We start from the raw sequence: 16685 nt of genomic DNA, 5'->3' as shown, positions 1-16685 counted from the left end.
GGGTTCCCAAGACCCTTCTACATTCACTGAAAAACAGATTCTTGGAGTTTAAGAAAACATTTGAAAAAAGTAAATCAGCCACATCTTTAGAATGGATACTTCCAGGAACAAAAAGCCCACCTGTCTACAGAATAATCCTGAGCTAAGGTTGACTGTGATCAGTAGCTAGTTTCCTATAGATAGTTGCAGCCTGGTAGGGTGGAAATAAAAACAAGACCTTGTGGAGATCTTCCAAAAGTTTTTTTATGGTTAATTCAAATTTCTTTTCTTCTTCTTATTATTATTTCCGAAGGGGAAAGGATGTTCTTAGGATCTTCCTTCCCGCTTACACCACTCTTCATCAGGGTTAGCACACCCTACCGTTGGAAAAGAACTGCAGAGCTGAAAAAAGGGTCAGAAGGGAAACTGACCAGACATATACCACAGCGCTACATAACTTTTGGAACCCAGGACCACTTGATGCACACTATGGACATGGTCCCGTAGCCTGTGAAAAAAGAAGTCTCCTGTCATTTAGCAGAGCTAAAGGTTACTAAATATGGAACTGTGTTTCTGGAAAAGTAGAGATTTGTAGTCATACCTGGCCTGGATTTGGAACTCCCAGGGGGTTCTTCAAACCTCAGGAGTGACCCTTGGCCAGGAAAAGGTTCTACACTTCTCTAATGGACTCAGGGCTGCCCCTTTTTTGTGTTCTTGGATTTTGGGGAAACAGGAAACCTCTTAATGACCTCTGACATTACTTAAACAAACACATTCATGGTTGCACAGATCATATAATCTCCCCATTTTGCACTGCTTATGCCCAGACAAGGGATCAACATCAGAAGTGAGCCGGGCAAGGAAAAATTGCATCAGAAGCCACAGAGCCCAGCTCTACCCACTTTGCCTGAATTCCTCTGGCATTGTTCCATTTTAGGCATGAAGGGATGAATAAAGGAAATGCAGCTGCTTCGAAAAGTCAGCGACATTAGATTCAACCCAGAAATGTGGAGCAGGCCAACTCTGTGAGGCACCCGTGTGTGTTTAGCTGTCCCTATGCAAGTGCTGCGTTGCAGATATTCGGGTTAAATTCAATTCCCTCTGTCGTTTATGGGATGGTATAACTGAATAATGTGCGAAAGGGGCTAACTAATTCAAAATACATCATGGGTGCAAAATACGGATCTTATACAACTTCCATATTCTTCTCACCTGGAAGACATCGCACCATTGACATGTTCCCTAGCTTTGCAGGTTAAAGCTAATGGCCTGTAGGCCAGCAATCATTCCTTCTTACACATAAACCCAGATGCCAGAATAGTGGTTATTGCAAGTAGCTCCTTGAATCTATGCCAGTGTTTCTCAGCCTTGGCAACCTTAAGCTGTGTGCACTTCAACTCCCAGAATTCCCCAGCCAGCCATGCTGGCTGGGGAATTCTGGGAATTGAAGTCCACACGATGTAAAGTTGCCCAGGTCAAGAAACACTGGCCTACGCTATGGATCAGACTGGGTGGGATCAACAAGGCAATGCTCCTAGTTCCTTCCCAGATGACTCCACATGATTCCTCTATTCCCAAGGGTCTGGCAAGGGTAATTGGAGCAGCAAAAGGGCTAGCGGTTACCATCACATTTGCCAATAAAGTCCCATCTGCCCCTGACCATCACACCTCGGCATCCCAATTCTCCTCCTTGACTTTACAGCTTCATCTCCAGCCCGTGAGGGAGACCAACTTTTATTTTCATAAAGTGTTTTGGTGTTATCTAGTCTGTACCTCCTTACTCCAACACCAGGATAGCCTCAAGACGTCAAAATCTGTTAGGCTTCACCACCCATGCCCTTGGAAGGAAGTCAAGTCAGGGGAACGGTACTGGGTGGGACTGGAGCTATAATCTGGGAGGGTCAGGAGTCTGGAGACCACCCTTCCTTTTTGGCTGCTAGCCAGTCTCCACCACAACCTGCCATTTTCTTCCTGGCATTTGCTCCTTGACAGTCAAGGATATGGGAGCAGAAGTCCAAAACATCTCCAGGCCCAATATCCATACTCTGTAGTTGAAATTTGGGGATTGTTCAAAGTTTATTTGGCCTGGTTTCTCCAACACAAATCACACCTAAACATACACTGAGATTGTGTGCACATCCAGTGCCTACAGGAACAGGCAACAGACGGACAGAGGGAAGGGAGTTCTGACATTTTGGTATTATCACATTTGAGAGCAGACCCACACTGTAGCATCATGCAAAGCTGCACTGAAAGCTAAACAATTTCAGCCTTGCAAATTAACACAAATAAAGCAATGCTCAGGGCGACTCAGACCCCCACCCTTCCGAGGTCGGGAAAAGGAGCACCCGGCTTGCTGGGGAAGGGGACGGCCGGGGAAGGCAACGGCAAACCACCCCGCTCTATAGTCTGCCGAGAAAACGTCGCAAAAGCGGCGTCCCCCCAAAGGGTCAGACGTGACTCAGTGCTTGCACAGGGGACCTTTCACCTTCAACCAAATATTGCACAATATTAATAGCCTGCTGCCAGCCTACACAAACCAACATCTGGAGAGTCAGAGATTGTGCTTGTAATCCTTGTATACCAACCAGATTCACCTGTCTGAGGTGGGCAGCCACATAAATCATACAAGCAAACAAACATCTGCTGGTTTTGCCACCTTGAATCAGGCTGCTGAATAGCTGCGAATCACCAGAAATCATCTGACACGTTTCCTGCTTCCAAAAGTTAAGTTGTTAGTAGAAGTTGATATCAACGGTCACACAGAGATCTGATTGAAGAGATCAGTTAGCAAATCCAACACACACTTGCACTGGAATGGGCATCTTCTGGTCTGCAGAATGGCTTTCTAAATGCACATCAATAGGCAGGAATTCTTCTAAACCAGTGTTTCTCAACCTTGGCAACTTGAAGATGTGTGGACTTCAACTCCCAGAATTCCCCAGCCAGCCATGGCTTTCTGGGAGTTGAAGTCCACACATCTTCAAGATGCCAAGGTTGAGAAACACTGTTCTAAAAAGAAAGCCCAATCCTCAGGGTCAAACTAAGCACCGGTTTGCAATTAGAAAGTCAACAGAAAACGCAGGGCTCTGATCTATTTCTTGCCTCCTAAGAAATATGCTCTGTGATGGTGGATTCTCTTCTGTTCATCCCTGGAAACATTTCCTTATTGCACTCGGAACCAAAACCTCCAGGGTCCCTCTTGCCCCTGTGAACATCTCTACGGAGCATCCACGGTTGTGTCTGTGCGTGTTAAAAAAAGATGGTGGCCATTTTCTGGAATGCAACAGACTTTTTAAAAAGGGCAGGGCTCCAAAGCACGTAGTCACAGACCCCCTTGACTCTTCTAACTCTTCCCCTGAGTAACAAAGATGCCCCAATTTCCTAAGATGTTTTTTTTTTTCAAGAAATGATTAGGCAACATCATCAACCCTGTTAAACCACAACTCACAAAGATATTAATACAAGTCTCAGGAAGGTAGATCTTCCATACATTGTCACATTACAGAAGTGCAAGAGAGTGGTGAGCAACAGCATTAACTACTTCCTGATCTGGGATCAGTGGAGAAAACTGGATTCTCTCCTGTCTTCTCCTGCATTTACCCCTTAAATGCCAGCAACGCAAACCCCCTCCTTGGCAATTTGGTCCTGAGCGCTGCTCTTCTAAGGGACAGTTTTTCCTAGCACCGATATACTTTTGGGGCATTTCCAAGAAACGTACACCCTTAATACGGGGAGGCCTGTATCTTATGCAGTGTCATCAAGAAATTGAAACTTGGCCTTTGGGCTGATTACGGGAAAGGACTGGGGCAGAGAGAAAAAGCTTCTGAATTTCATTAGAGAAACTGAACTTCGATTAAAAAAATAATCTTGAGGTGATGTAAAAGAGAAACAAGAAGAAGTCGAGAAATCAAAAGCACTGTATGAAAGAAGAATCAATGCTTAGCCCCGCCGAAACCTCTAAATCCACACGCTTTTCTCCTTACTCGAAAATTGCTTCCTTTATATCGATTCTAAAATGTGCAAAGCAAGTATGTTTGTTCCTCAAGAAAAAAAATATGCTGTAACACATAATATTCTGTTATGTATTATCAGATATAAACAACCTTGACTATTTGCAGGACACAAAAGGCCAAGAGGTGGGCTATGTAGCTAGCCACCCCCCACTTTTTAATCCGCTCAATTGTATCCGATTCTCGGAGACTTCCTGGACAAGTCCCTGCAGTTTTCTTGGCCAGGTTTTTCAAAAGTGGTTTGCCATTGCCTCCTCCCTAGGGCTGAGAGGAAGTGACTGGCCCAAGGTCACCCAGCTGGCTTTGTGCCCAAGGCGGGACTAGAACTCACAGTCTCTCGGTTTCTAGCCTGATGCCTTAACCACCACACCAGACTGGCTCTCAATTATGTATGGGTAGCCCATACCCCTGAATTAAATTGATAGGCACTAGAACTGAAAGACAATCCAATAATAAAAGTACAACGTCTCAATATTTTTAAGGAGAATTCAACAATCCAGTGTTATGAATATAGACAAACCATTCAGAGGGACATCCTTAAGAAAAACAGAGAAAATCTAATCATCATCACCATTGTGCCCAGGGAAGAACGTTGGGGCTGTACCTTCTGGGATGGAATTTTTTGCACACCCTGACACAATCCCAACCATGCATCTGCTGGAGATCTGCAACACACCGCCACCACCACAGGTTTCAGTGGCATGGGCCAGGACCTGCAGCTGAAAAAGCAGGGCCAAGGCCAGCCCTGTCCCTCCTCCACGGTCTCAAAGGGCCACGTCTGAAACACTCACGCAAGTGGGCTGGGAGTCTGTGGCTCTCCTCCTCCATCCTGGTGGCTCGAGGCACTGGGACATGGAGCGGTGACGAGGAAGGGTAGTCATCTACGGGGCTCACAGGCGGTGTATACGAAATCCTTTCCTGCTGTGAAAGGGAAGAGAAGACGATGTGAACATTGGGCAGCAGCCGGGAGAAATAAAACAAATCCTATCTGGGAAAGTTGACATCTGCATTCCCAACCAGTCTTCCCAACAAAGACAAAATTGTATTCCTAGGCGTGGCAGAGTCAGCCTTCAAAACCTTCCCTTTCTCTCTCTCTGCGAGGTCTCCTGACTTCAAGTGCTTCCTGGTCCCTGAAGGGCTCCTCACAGAAGCCAAACATACTGGAAGCCACTTGTGGCCTGAGATGCGAGCTACAAAGGAGAATTCTTGCATAGCCTTCCATTCACCTGCCAGTAAGTTCTGCTCACCACCGGCGATCAGATATGGCAATTTACAAGCCTGCTGTTCAGTTCTGACAGAAAGATGCATATAGGAGAGACAAATAAATTATTACCAATTGCCAGGAAGGGAGGGAGGGAGGGAGGTTGGTTGAATTACATGTTTATGGAACAGAATTTTCCTTCCTCAGCTGGCAGTCTAAATTGATACAGATTCCGTAATCAATCTATGGTCAAACATTAACTATAACTGAAACAACTTAACTCATTATTTGCAGATCCTTCTCATCGGGATAAACTACATCGCTTGTAGCCCTCAGAGATTTCAAGAAATGACTATCCAACTGTACTACTTAAAGCGACAGAAGAAAAATATTAAATAAATTACTGGAGCATCATATTATTCACTACATTTACTTTTAATTCACTTTGTATACAAATGACATGGAATTAGACTGAGGTTTCTACTGGCTCCACCCAATATTTTAGAGAGCACCCTCCTCCTCCCCCCAAAATGCTGGTCAAAAACCAAATGCAGCCCCCAAATTTGGAAAAAGCCTGGTTTCAGTGACACAGTTTAAGTAATCCATTTGGCTAAGAAACTGATCTGGCTTGTAGACCACATTAAATGCTTGTTTCTTTAACCACAATTAAGGCTCACACATTACACTAGGAACAAACTAAACAGACATTGCAGCTAACACAACATGGTAACCCAGTTTCTACACTGTGTAAACTTTCAAGTGGAAAGCTGGCAGGTCCAATGAAAAATCCTTGGAGAAAAATTCAGCCACCCAAATTCAGGAGGTTACCTGCCAGCAAAAGCTAATTTCAGAGATAATTGGAGTACAATAAAAAAACCAGAATCATTTCACTATCTTGTAAAAATTTGGTATTTATGCCTGAAACCTTGTAAGCTATTTTGTGAGATTGCTGCCATTAAAAAAATTTTTTTTTAATTAATTGGGGCGTTCTTTGGGCACCATCTGGGTGTCGAAAATGCCCTGATCACAAAGACCCTGCATTGCCAACCTCTGATCCTCTGCATACATGTAATCAAAATGCATGCATGCCATCTTGCAGATTGTGCCCCTTGCCACCCCAGATACCCTATCCCTGCATCTCTATACAGGGCCTTCACATGCAATGCCATTTTTGAATCTATGCAATGGTATAAATCATGTACATATGTATGTATGTACATATGTATAAATCATGTACAAACCCTTCCATTAAAACTGTCCATGCTGCATCAGCACTATCTGAAACTAATCACAGCAGTACAATAATCAACATTTTAATCCCACTTTTTCCGACATGCTCGGAGCCCTTGAGAGCATATTTAAGATACAGTAAATAAACACCTTATTAAAATCAGCAACCCAGCACAAACATACTAACACAATAAAAGCTGAAGAAATGAGGAAGTTGCCAGCTTATTGATTTTCTAACTTGGGAGCAACTCTGGATATTAAAGCATGTTTAAATTGTGGTTTAAGACTCTAGCTTGTATTGAAAGTGATGATTGTTCCTTCCTAGTTTGGGCAAAATGGAAAGCTCTGCATAGCTGACATTTGGCTGGAGTGCATCATGCAGGAATGAACAAGGCCTGAGGGTCTCTTGAATTATGAAACTGAGCTAAATTGTTGAGGTGCAGCTACCTCAATCAGTGTGAAAATAAAATGTCTTCTGTTTCTGATGAAAACGTCTCCAAGAAGACCACCGAAGCGTCCAAGTGGCTGGATGGGGCAGCTCTTCATGCGCTGTATTTGGACAGGCAGACCAAGATCTGCCTCACCAGCCACTAAGCTGTGGTCATAAGCTTTCCATATGAACTTTTCTTTGGAGGTTAGCAGTTGACCCCCTGGCTGGAAATAAACAAATGCATACAGCAAGGGGCAAATCCTCCATAATTTCCTTTCCTCTTGATTGGGGATCTGCTCTTAAGGACACTCTCAGGTCATCACAGCAGAATCACAAGAGCATCCCAAAAGTCATTCTGACCCACTCAGGACTGAGCCTGTATGTTTCTCTTGCACCAGTGAGATTCTGGCACCTGGAGAAGATCCTTCAAAGGTGGTTTCATCAATCAGACAGAGAAATATGGGAAGCAGCCCTTTCAGTTACACAGGACCCCCTGAATCATTTAGGGCTTTTAAAGGTCAGTGTTAAGACTTTGGCCTGAACCCCCCAAACAAGTCATAATATGACCAAACGATTACAGATGGATTTACGTTTAATTCTTTGCCCACATCTGGCCACCTCCTATTCATATGACTCTAGGCAACTCTAGGAATTTAGAGAATTACCACTGGTTTTTGTGTAATAAATTATGAGGTCATCATTTCCACCTTTTCTCTTGTTTCTTGTCCTGTTTACCTGTGACAAACCAAGTCCCGCACAAACAAGATACCTCTTGACACTAGAATGGAGATATCTCAGGCCAAAACTTGTCAAACAGAAAACATGTGTACGGCAGATGCAGGAAAGCTGGGTAGAAAGAGATCTTGAACCTTCAGTTACACCGATCCCAGAAGAAAACGTTATTCAAGAGCAGGCAAGTATATGAACAAGGGGATAGTGCCAGTTCCTTCATTAAATGGCCTACCCCACAGCACAGTCTCCCTGAAGCTGGCATGCTGCTGCTTTAAAAAGTCTAGGTCCCCTCCCTTCACACACACACACACACACAAATAAATCTGGGAAAGACCCAAGCAATAAGTGATGGGTCATTATGTGGCTTAGGAAGTTTGCCAAAAAGAAGAGCTTGTCAGGTGCAGAAGACTAAGTCCACTAAGTCCACAGGAGACCAGTTTGATTAGTGACATGAGATAACACATGTTTGAGAGAATCTCAGGTTTCTTCAATGAGAAGAACAAAAGATGGGACAAGCTATGTTGTCAGGCAATCTGCCCTCACCACTGCTGCTCTGCACCATCTAGCTAAGGGTGGATAGGTATCATCCACAGCACGCTGTCCACGGTTCTCAACTGAGCAGAAGCATGAGAGCCGCCTGGCTGAACAAAGTACCAGAAAATGAAGGACAAGTGTCGTCTTCCTCTGTCCATCCAACCAACACTTTGGCCTTTATCTCTTTTAAAAGCACACTAATTTGATGTGGGTCTCCAAGCTCAGTTTCAAGGAAATCCCATCAGGGCCAACATAGCCCCGTTTAGGTTTTGTTGCAAGGCCCTCCCAGATCCCTAAGTGTTAAAGATCAAGACTGCTGAAGCAGGCAATCTGCATGGAGTAAGAACACCACTGAACCTTTCCCAGAATTCAGTTCCTCCTTTGCCACAGGCATGGATCTTTAAGAGAGCTCTGCAAAACCTTTCTTACAGATTAAGAATTTGAGCACTGATCACTTCATCTGAAACAGCTAAATCTCATCTTCGATTAAACAAACAATCCATCAAGAGACAGAAGAGCTGACTCTGTAACTGGGTTAGGAGGAAGAGGAGTCTGGTATACACAGCACCTCCTGGATGCTGAAACAAAGTTTGTTTAGACCAGTGTTTCTCAACCTTGGCAACTTTAAGACGCGTGGACTTCAACTCCCAGAATTCCTTCAAATCCTGGGAGTTGAAGTCCACCCGTCTTAAAGTTGCCAAGGTTGAGAAACACTGGTTTAGATCAACCTACTTGTAGATCCTGCAAGGCAAGGTTTCTAAAAGGAAGTGTGGTACAGAAACAGGCTGAGTTTTTCTTGCAATTTTCCTTGATGCTCTTCATGTCACAGATCTATTATGTGTCCAATGAACATATTCAGAGTAAATAAAGCATTGTAAACAACAAAGCCAATACCCAAGTACTTTGGAACAGACCTATGCAAAGCAGCCTTTGGAAAAGAGTAACATCTCATTTCCTGAACACAAGGAGCCAAGATTCTTTATTGACCTCAGTGAATTCTTGAAGCTCATTTGCTCCCCCACCACTCTTCAGACCAAATCTGAAGGTCCAACCACTCCTGCTAATTTCTCACACCGCAGTTCCTACCAAGAAAAATTTCTGCAGGCAACAGAGATCCATGGAGGTTCACCAGCTCACTGTGAGGGGTAAGTGTATTACCCCCCATCCACTCTTTTAAAATTCTATTAAAATTCTACCAACTGCTGTATTAATTAGAAAGGGTTGAAACACTTGGTTCATCAATAAATGATTAATTATGGAACATTCTCCCCTGATATTTGGTTTCAGTAGTCCCTCAAGACCTGACTATCCCACCACACCTGGGGGTCCCAGGGAACCAGAGATCTGTTGAGATGGCTCCTCTACTGAGGTAGATGTAATTCTCTCTGCCTGTGGTTTGTATATATTTCTGTTTTAATTAATTTTTAATGTGGATTTTTATATTTTAATGCTTGTTTTTATATATGTACTGTTTTTAATTGATTATTGTGTGCCGCCCAGAGTCACTTCCCTGAGGTAGACAGCTTTATAAATTTGACTAATAAATAAATTAAACAAAATTTAAATTTGAAGAAAGCTTGAATTTGGATCACCACTAGTCCTTGTCTGTCACTGAAACTACAGCAACATATTGGCTTCCTATTATGTGGCAGAAAGGAGAAAATAATTAATGTGTGTTTTCACACATACACGTTTACTTCAATTAATTAAATTTTAATTAAATCTCTATTTGACCAGCCCCACTTCCTTTTTGAAATGCAGCTCCTATCATGTCACTCAAAATCCAAGGGCAGCCATCACCCCTGAAAGAGTTCTGCATCCTTGAGAGAGAGGGGGGCAAAAAGCCTTGAGCACCTTAATACAGCAGTTGGTAGAATTTTCATAGAAAAAGACTAAAGTGTCCTCAACTTTTCTGCAGCATCGAACTGAAGATAGGGACGACGAAGGACTGAAATCCAATTCTTGGCCTTTTAGACTTCCACTGGAAACAGGATAGGACAGGCTCTCCTATGATGATGGGTCACCAGCCCGTTGCAATCTTCTACTACTTTCTTCTAAAATATTAGAAAGTTGGGAAGGAGAGGAAGGAAGTAGACTGTATTCAGATACCTGAAATGTTACTTCTGGAGGGTCATCCAACTGCCTCTTCTCTGAGGACTACAAGGGGACCTTTCCTGCTTTATGAAGGCATCCATATCATTGTCACATCAACATCTATTAGTCAACCCAAGTTGCATCTTAAAACTATGCAACACAAACACATCTTAGCACTCAAGAAGTGCGTGAACACTCCCATGCATGGAAGGCATAACAAGGAAAAGGCAGCCATACCTCCATAATACTTAGAATCTAGAAGGCATTCCATGGTATGAATATAAATACAGATTAGATAATCATTCATGATTTATGGTTGACCATTATGCAAAATTGCAACACTGGATATTTTAATACATTGACGTTATAAAGTTTATTCACTGAGGAGAACTCCTAGAAGCTGTGAAACTGGAATTGTAAGATGCTGGTCTAAAAGCTAACTACATGGCAAGTTGCCTACATCATGTGCGAGAAGTATTATCATCACTTCCCATAAGGTTTTCTGCATATGCCACCACAAGACTGCTCCATACAGGAGGTTCAGTGGGAAGGAACTTGTAGTCCAATATTTAAAATGCAATCTCTCTGCTTAAAAGCCAGTCCATAATTTAGGAAAAAGGCACATGCCCCAGACAGCAGATCCCCATGCAAACCACGATGACTCCAGTTAAAAGAATCTCCAGTAGCAGAACCGGGAAGGGTTTTTGCCCCAAATTCCACAAAGTCGCTGTCCTCTGCCTCCTCTTGGTGATTCTTCTTAATAGGAAAAGCTATGCTAGGAATTTAGATCACTTGGTTACTTCCAAATTGCCACCTTCTTTGAGGGCTCAATGTAATTCTTGCTTGTTGGCTACTTAAGGGGTACCCCTTCTTATGGAATCATCCATGCCAGGGTGAGAAAGATGCCACTGGGTCTTAAATTGGTGGCTCCTTCTGTTATTACTAACAGGAAGTTAAATATTACTCTTTCAGCTTTTTACTACCGATTCCTGGCCTGACCCCCGATTGCATACCCTGCGTTCTGCGGCCTGTTTCATTTTGTGGTTAATTTGGACCTGTGACTACATACAAAAAAGTCAGAAGAAAAGGACATCAAGAGTTCAGCAGTCCAAGTATTTAGTGAGGCCTATGGCAGACTCGTATCTTTTCCAGAAAGCATCTCCGTGGTAGGAAAAAAAAAAGTGCCAAAATGAAAACAGCTCAGTGTAAATTGTCAAGGAAGTCAGGTACCGTCCTAAGATAACCATTTCCAGCATGTCTTCTAGGGAACCACATGGACTCCTTGGGTGTTTACCAAAGACAGGGTGTCCTTCATGAGATAATAAAAGAGATTAAGACCAGACCAAGGTCCCCTTGCCTGTGCATGACTGATCTCTCACCGCAAATGCATGGAGGTAAGGATTCTAGGGCTTATTCTCTAGCCCAGGCTGTCTGGGGAATTCTGGGAGCTGAAGTCCACACGTCTTCAAGCTGCCACGGTTGAGAAACGCTGCTCTAGCTCCATGGAGTGAACTCAGTAGCTCAATGGGTCTGCAGACAATCAATGTACCTATACACCTTATGCAGAATATTCTGCCAGGCCCTGGTGATTCCTTCAGAGCAAAGCCAAGGAGGGTTAAGAACCAGAGGAACAAATCAGAAAATGAGGAATTCATGCAGTGGCTTATTTCCAACTTTTATCCTGCAAAGGGTCCTGTTTCTCTGCAGAGGTCAACTTTGATCTCTGCCCAAATGCTACAATGCTATCACTATTTGTCCCCTCTTTTCTCCTCTTCAACAGCTCCGCACAGAAGAGCTTCACACCATGAAACCACAATATCCAGAAGCATCAAAAGGTAATAATGTTTATTCTAGGATTAGGGAACTGTCCTCCTCAACACCCTGAATTTAACAGAATCCAAACTTACTAGAACTCCATCTTTCCCTTCCCTTGGTTAATCGTAGTATTACCCAGATTTGTAAGTATTTGCATAAGGAAAAGTCCCAGTTCCATGCAAAATGGATCCTATTTGTACCTTCTCCTTCCCTGATAGTAGAATATTTCTTCACTAAGAAAACAGATTAAATTCAAGACAGCTGTTCTCTGTGTAACTGGCTGGACTATGACATTTAAATTCCACTTCTTGTAATTTACAAGAAGTTCTGTAACCTTGCCAGAAATGGAGCCGTCCTCAGAAAAAGTCTGGTGATAACCATCAATCTTCTTTTGACTGATGATGGTTGGGATCAGTGAGAAACACCCAACTTGGAAGGTGATTATAGCTTTGTGAATAGGTCAAGGATGCCTGACCACTCCATTCATTCTTAGTCTGCCTGCAGCCAGACCTCACTGAAAATGTGTTTTCTTTATATTTTAATTCATCTGGGGGAGAGTGATGACTTTGATACAGATTAAGAGACATTAAATAACAACCTTGTTCATTTCATCAGATCTCCCTAGGAGACAATTCACAGATCACAGGGCAGCCCTTGAGACATTTATTTATTTGTTTATTTAATTTATTTTCTATCCCGCCTTTATTATTTCTATAAATTGCTCAAGGTGGCGAACATACCTAATACTCCTCTCTCCTCCTATTTTCCCCACAACAGCAACCCTGTGAGGTGGGTTGGGCTGAGAGAGAGGGACTGGCCCAAGGTCACCCAGCCGGCTTTCATGCCCAAGGCGGGACTAGAACTTTCAGTTGCCTGCTTTCTAGCCTGCTGCCTTAACCACTAGGCCAAGCTGGCTCTCTATGCATTTTCTAAAGATCTGATTTTAATATTTCAGTATGGAAGGGCAGTCTCAGCAGGTAACAACACCTCCCCAATCTTTAGCTGGTATTGGAAGGTAAGCAGACTCAATCCTGCTTAGCATCTGGATAGGGAAATAGCTAAGCTTCCCAAGTCTGCTGGCTAACTTGGGAACAAGGAAAAATAAGACAATGTCAAACCATTGCCACATATTGTAGTTGCCAGGAAAACTACCTGAACACCTTTTCATCATTCCCCTATTTTAAACAGGAGAACCTGGCCAGATGTGTAATCTTTGGCTTTGTAAAGAAATGCAAACAGTTAATCATGGCTGACCTTTTTTAATCGGTTAAGTTGCCCCCAAAGCAAATGGCCTTCAGGTAGCAATCTTAGAAGACTCAATGTTCCTAAAGGAAAAAGCAAGTGATGGCATGTGGAGTTCACTTCCTTGCTCCTATGGGGGTAGATGCTGGGAAGTCCTCTTTCTGGTAAGAAGGAGGCCAGAAAGCTGCCGGACAGGCATCTATGGGCTAAAAGAACTGTGGGGTTAGCTGCTGAAGGCATGGAAAGAAGCATAGGAAGAAACCTAGGAGAGATCAACCCAATCACAGGCACCAACTAGGCTCATCCTGAGATACCACAATTCCATGTGCAATGGCCCCATCTTCCTGGGGAGGGAAAGGCACAGGCCAGCTAATGCTCTCCTTCAGGAGAAGGCATGGAGAAGCATCCAGACATCCCAATGGACAGGTCAAGAGCCCTCCCCAAGTCCTGGGAGAGGAAGAGGGAGAGGGAGAAGTGGCATCAATTGAAAATGGAGAGTTAGCAATGTGGATGTTCTCTGAACGTGTTGCACTACCCCTGTTCTAGGGAGAAGCTCAATTTTAAATTCCCCAAGGGCAGGAAGAACTAAAAACTGGCCTTTGTTTCTTTCGAGGCAAAACAAAAAAGTGAGGAAATGTTTAGTGGGTCTTTGTTGTCCACCTGAGCTGTAGTACTCGCCCAGAGATGAGCTTCCTAGAAGATCTGGAGGCGCTGATTCACCAGCTTCTTGTTCTAGACTTTAGCCTGCAACTGACTTTGCCTACAGAATCAGCACCCAACAAAATTTCTCCTGGATTCTGTCCCTTCCCTGGGTGACTTCGGGCCAGGCACTCTCTTTCAGCTCAAGCCTACTGGAGATGGGAACACCCAGTACACCACTTTGAGTCCCTGAACGAAAAGCAGAATATAACCATAATAAATGAATACAACTATACTATAAACTAGGGACCAGAATAACTGGATCTGGGCAATCTCTTGCAACAACTCGCTGTTGCATTGTCCCACCAGCACAAACCGTTCTAGAAAAACACAGCAAGCTCATACAGCATCCCAAGGACTGTATATATATTATTAAGAATTAAAGCCGCAAGAATTCACAGGTCTTTGCCAGCAAAAATCCACTCAACCTGTAAATCCTTGTGGCATTCGCTTGGTTTGTATAATACCAACAGAACCTGTTCAATTGCTTTCTGGCAACTCTCTCAATACCTAGACTCTCATCTACCGCCAGGACAGCAGAAAGCAAGTAAGTCTCAGTGTTTCTTAATGCCAGTGGGAAATTACTGTCTGAAGCAAAACACTAACCCTAAAATCCAATCCAGTGTCAGCCAGACAAGGGATCAGTTGCTTGAGGTAAACCTGGATTCCTGTCCATTCTGCCTCCTGTCTGCTAAACTCAACAGTGACCAACTTCACTGTTCAAAGGAAGTTCGAAGTTTCCATCTTTTCAGATGGAAAAGAGCTGATACTTGCTCTCTATCTTAAAAAAGGAGAACACAGATTGTAAGCAAGTAACCTACACCCATTAGAACTTCAACAAATAGCTGAGGTCTGACTGGCAAATGAGACTTTCACTTCAATGTGTGAGTGATTTAGACTTGTGGTGCTTCTTAAACATTCCTCAAAGAACAAATATAAAATGGTTGTCAATTATTAAATACTTATTTAACTGTTGACAATCTCATACCCTTTTGGGGAGCCCAGCCATGCATTTTGTAAGATGAGGAAATGAGAACGTCATTTTTTAAAAAATTATTTCATGGATTTAAAATTTCAAGTCTGCAAGCTGCTTGCTTGACGTTCTTTTATTTCATAACTTCATCACCATGGCCATCAAGCTAACTTCTACAACTTACCGTCCTGTCATATTCTAATCAGCACTCTTATTTAATATAAAGAAGATGCCTATGAAGTGCTACATATTGGAATTGTACTCTAAAAGATATCATAAACTATTGCAAAGTCTAAGAGAACCAAGGTGAAAGTCCATGAAATCAGATAGTATAAAAGCCTTCTCTGGAACTACTGAATACACAACACTACCATCCATAATCAGCTAGGAAAAAATCCACTGTCCAACAGAAAGACACACAGATACCACATGTTCAATCTCTGATGGAAATAAAGCACCTCACCAACAGCAAATTGACCACAGCTTTGCAAATGGATATTTAGCCTCCCACACCCATTCAATGCTCCTACCTACCCCTACTTTTAGATTCTTTCAGACTCCTGTTTTTTATATGTACTGTTTTATATCTTTAAGCTTTGCATAATATTTTTATATCTTTTATGCTTTTTAATTGACTATACCCCACCCTCCTTATGCAATAAAGGTTTGACTTGATTTGATATTGAGCCTTGACATCACACTTCTAAACAAGTTAAAACACATGAAACACCGCACTGCATCCCAGGAAGCAAAAGAAACTGATGGAAAACCTTCTCTGACCCAACAATGATGGCTCTACCTCAATTTACCAAGAGATCTTAAGCAGAAGTTGCCAGGGATGGATAACAGGTGGTCTCTCTAAAAGTATTCCACCAAGAGAAATAAGCCCAGGGGGACACTCAATTTTCTGGGGGGGCTTAGGTTACACATGGGACTGTGGAGCTGAAATGGGGAAGAAGGTGAGGTCCTGGGAAATCACTGGTTCCTGGCCACTGTGTGGAGGAAGAGATGAAAACACCTTTACTCCAGCATTCTGCTCTTGCAACAGCTGTTCCTTAATGGGTGCAGGCAACGTTGTGGGGTCCACACTCATGTGAAGATACAGCACTTCTAAAATACTATGTTTTGATTCAGGACGTAAATACTTCCATTTAGGGACTGCAGCATTTCCAATAATTCACCGACATCCATCAGGTGATGCTGAGACTGAATAAGTAAACAAGCTTTTCATTGAGGCATTGTTACAGAATGGTCAGATAAAGCCATGGGCCAAATTTTACCTTGAAACTGTTCCACAGGAGGTCACTTTGGACTGTGACCCCACGCCTCCTATCAGAGCAAGAAGAACTTAACCTATTTCTACCAAGCTCTGAGTTCAGAAAGGTCTACAGTACTGTTTTTAAAAACTATCTACAACAGAAAGTCAAGGAATCATGCACCATCTTGATTCTGCAGCTTAAAGCAATCTCAGCTTATTAGCTATTAGCAAGTCGGACTCTGTAGATTTACATGCTGGATTTGTGATCACCTGTTCTCCAAGACTTGAAGATGATGCTGTATATAAAGAAGTGAACAGAAATTGCCTGGAAACCCTTTTCAGAAACAAAACAGAGCCAAATAAATTTACTATCCTAAAATCTTTCTTAAATTAGATTCGTTCTTTTCCAATTCTCCCCAACATCAATAAAAAAATGTCTTAATTTGGTTTTCCATTTCCAAAAGAATTTTTAATTATGATTCTGA

The 16685-nt window shown here is 42.9% G+C and overlaps 2 protein-coding genes across 2 annotated transcripts in view; one reads left to right on the top strand and one right to left on the bottom strand.

Annotated features, from left to right (window-relative positions):
- Positions 1–16685, top strand: part of CDPF1 (cysteine rich DPF motif domain containing 1) — a 271203-nt gene that overhangs the window by 56065 nt on the left and 198453 nt on the right. The window lies entirely within an intron of this gene.
- The window catches only part of ETV6 (ETS variant transcription factor 6), a 112063-nt gene that overhangs the window by 65227 nt on the left and 30151 nt on the right, over positions 1–16685 (bottom strand). Inside the window, exon 2 of the mRNA XM_063308343.1 lies at positions 4784–4913. Within this exon, the coding sequence (XP_063164413.1) occupies positions 4784–4913 (130 nt within the window). The remainder of the gene's footprint in view (positions 1–4783; positions 4914–16685) is intronic.

Source organism: Candoia aspera, chromosome 7, assembly GCF_035149785.1.
Source record: "Candoia aspera isolate rCanAsp1 chromosome 7, rCanAsp1.hap2, whole genome shotgun sequence".
NCBI lineage: Eukaryota > Metazoa > Chordata > Lepidosauria > Squamata > Boidae > Candoia > Candoia aspera.
Note: the sequence above shows the minus strand (reverse complement) of the source record. Positions and strands in the feature narration are given on the sequence as shown.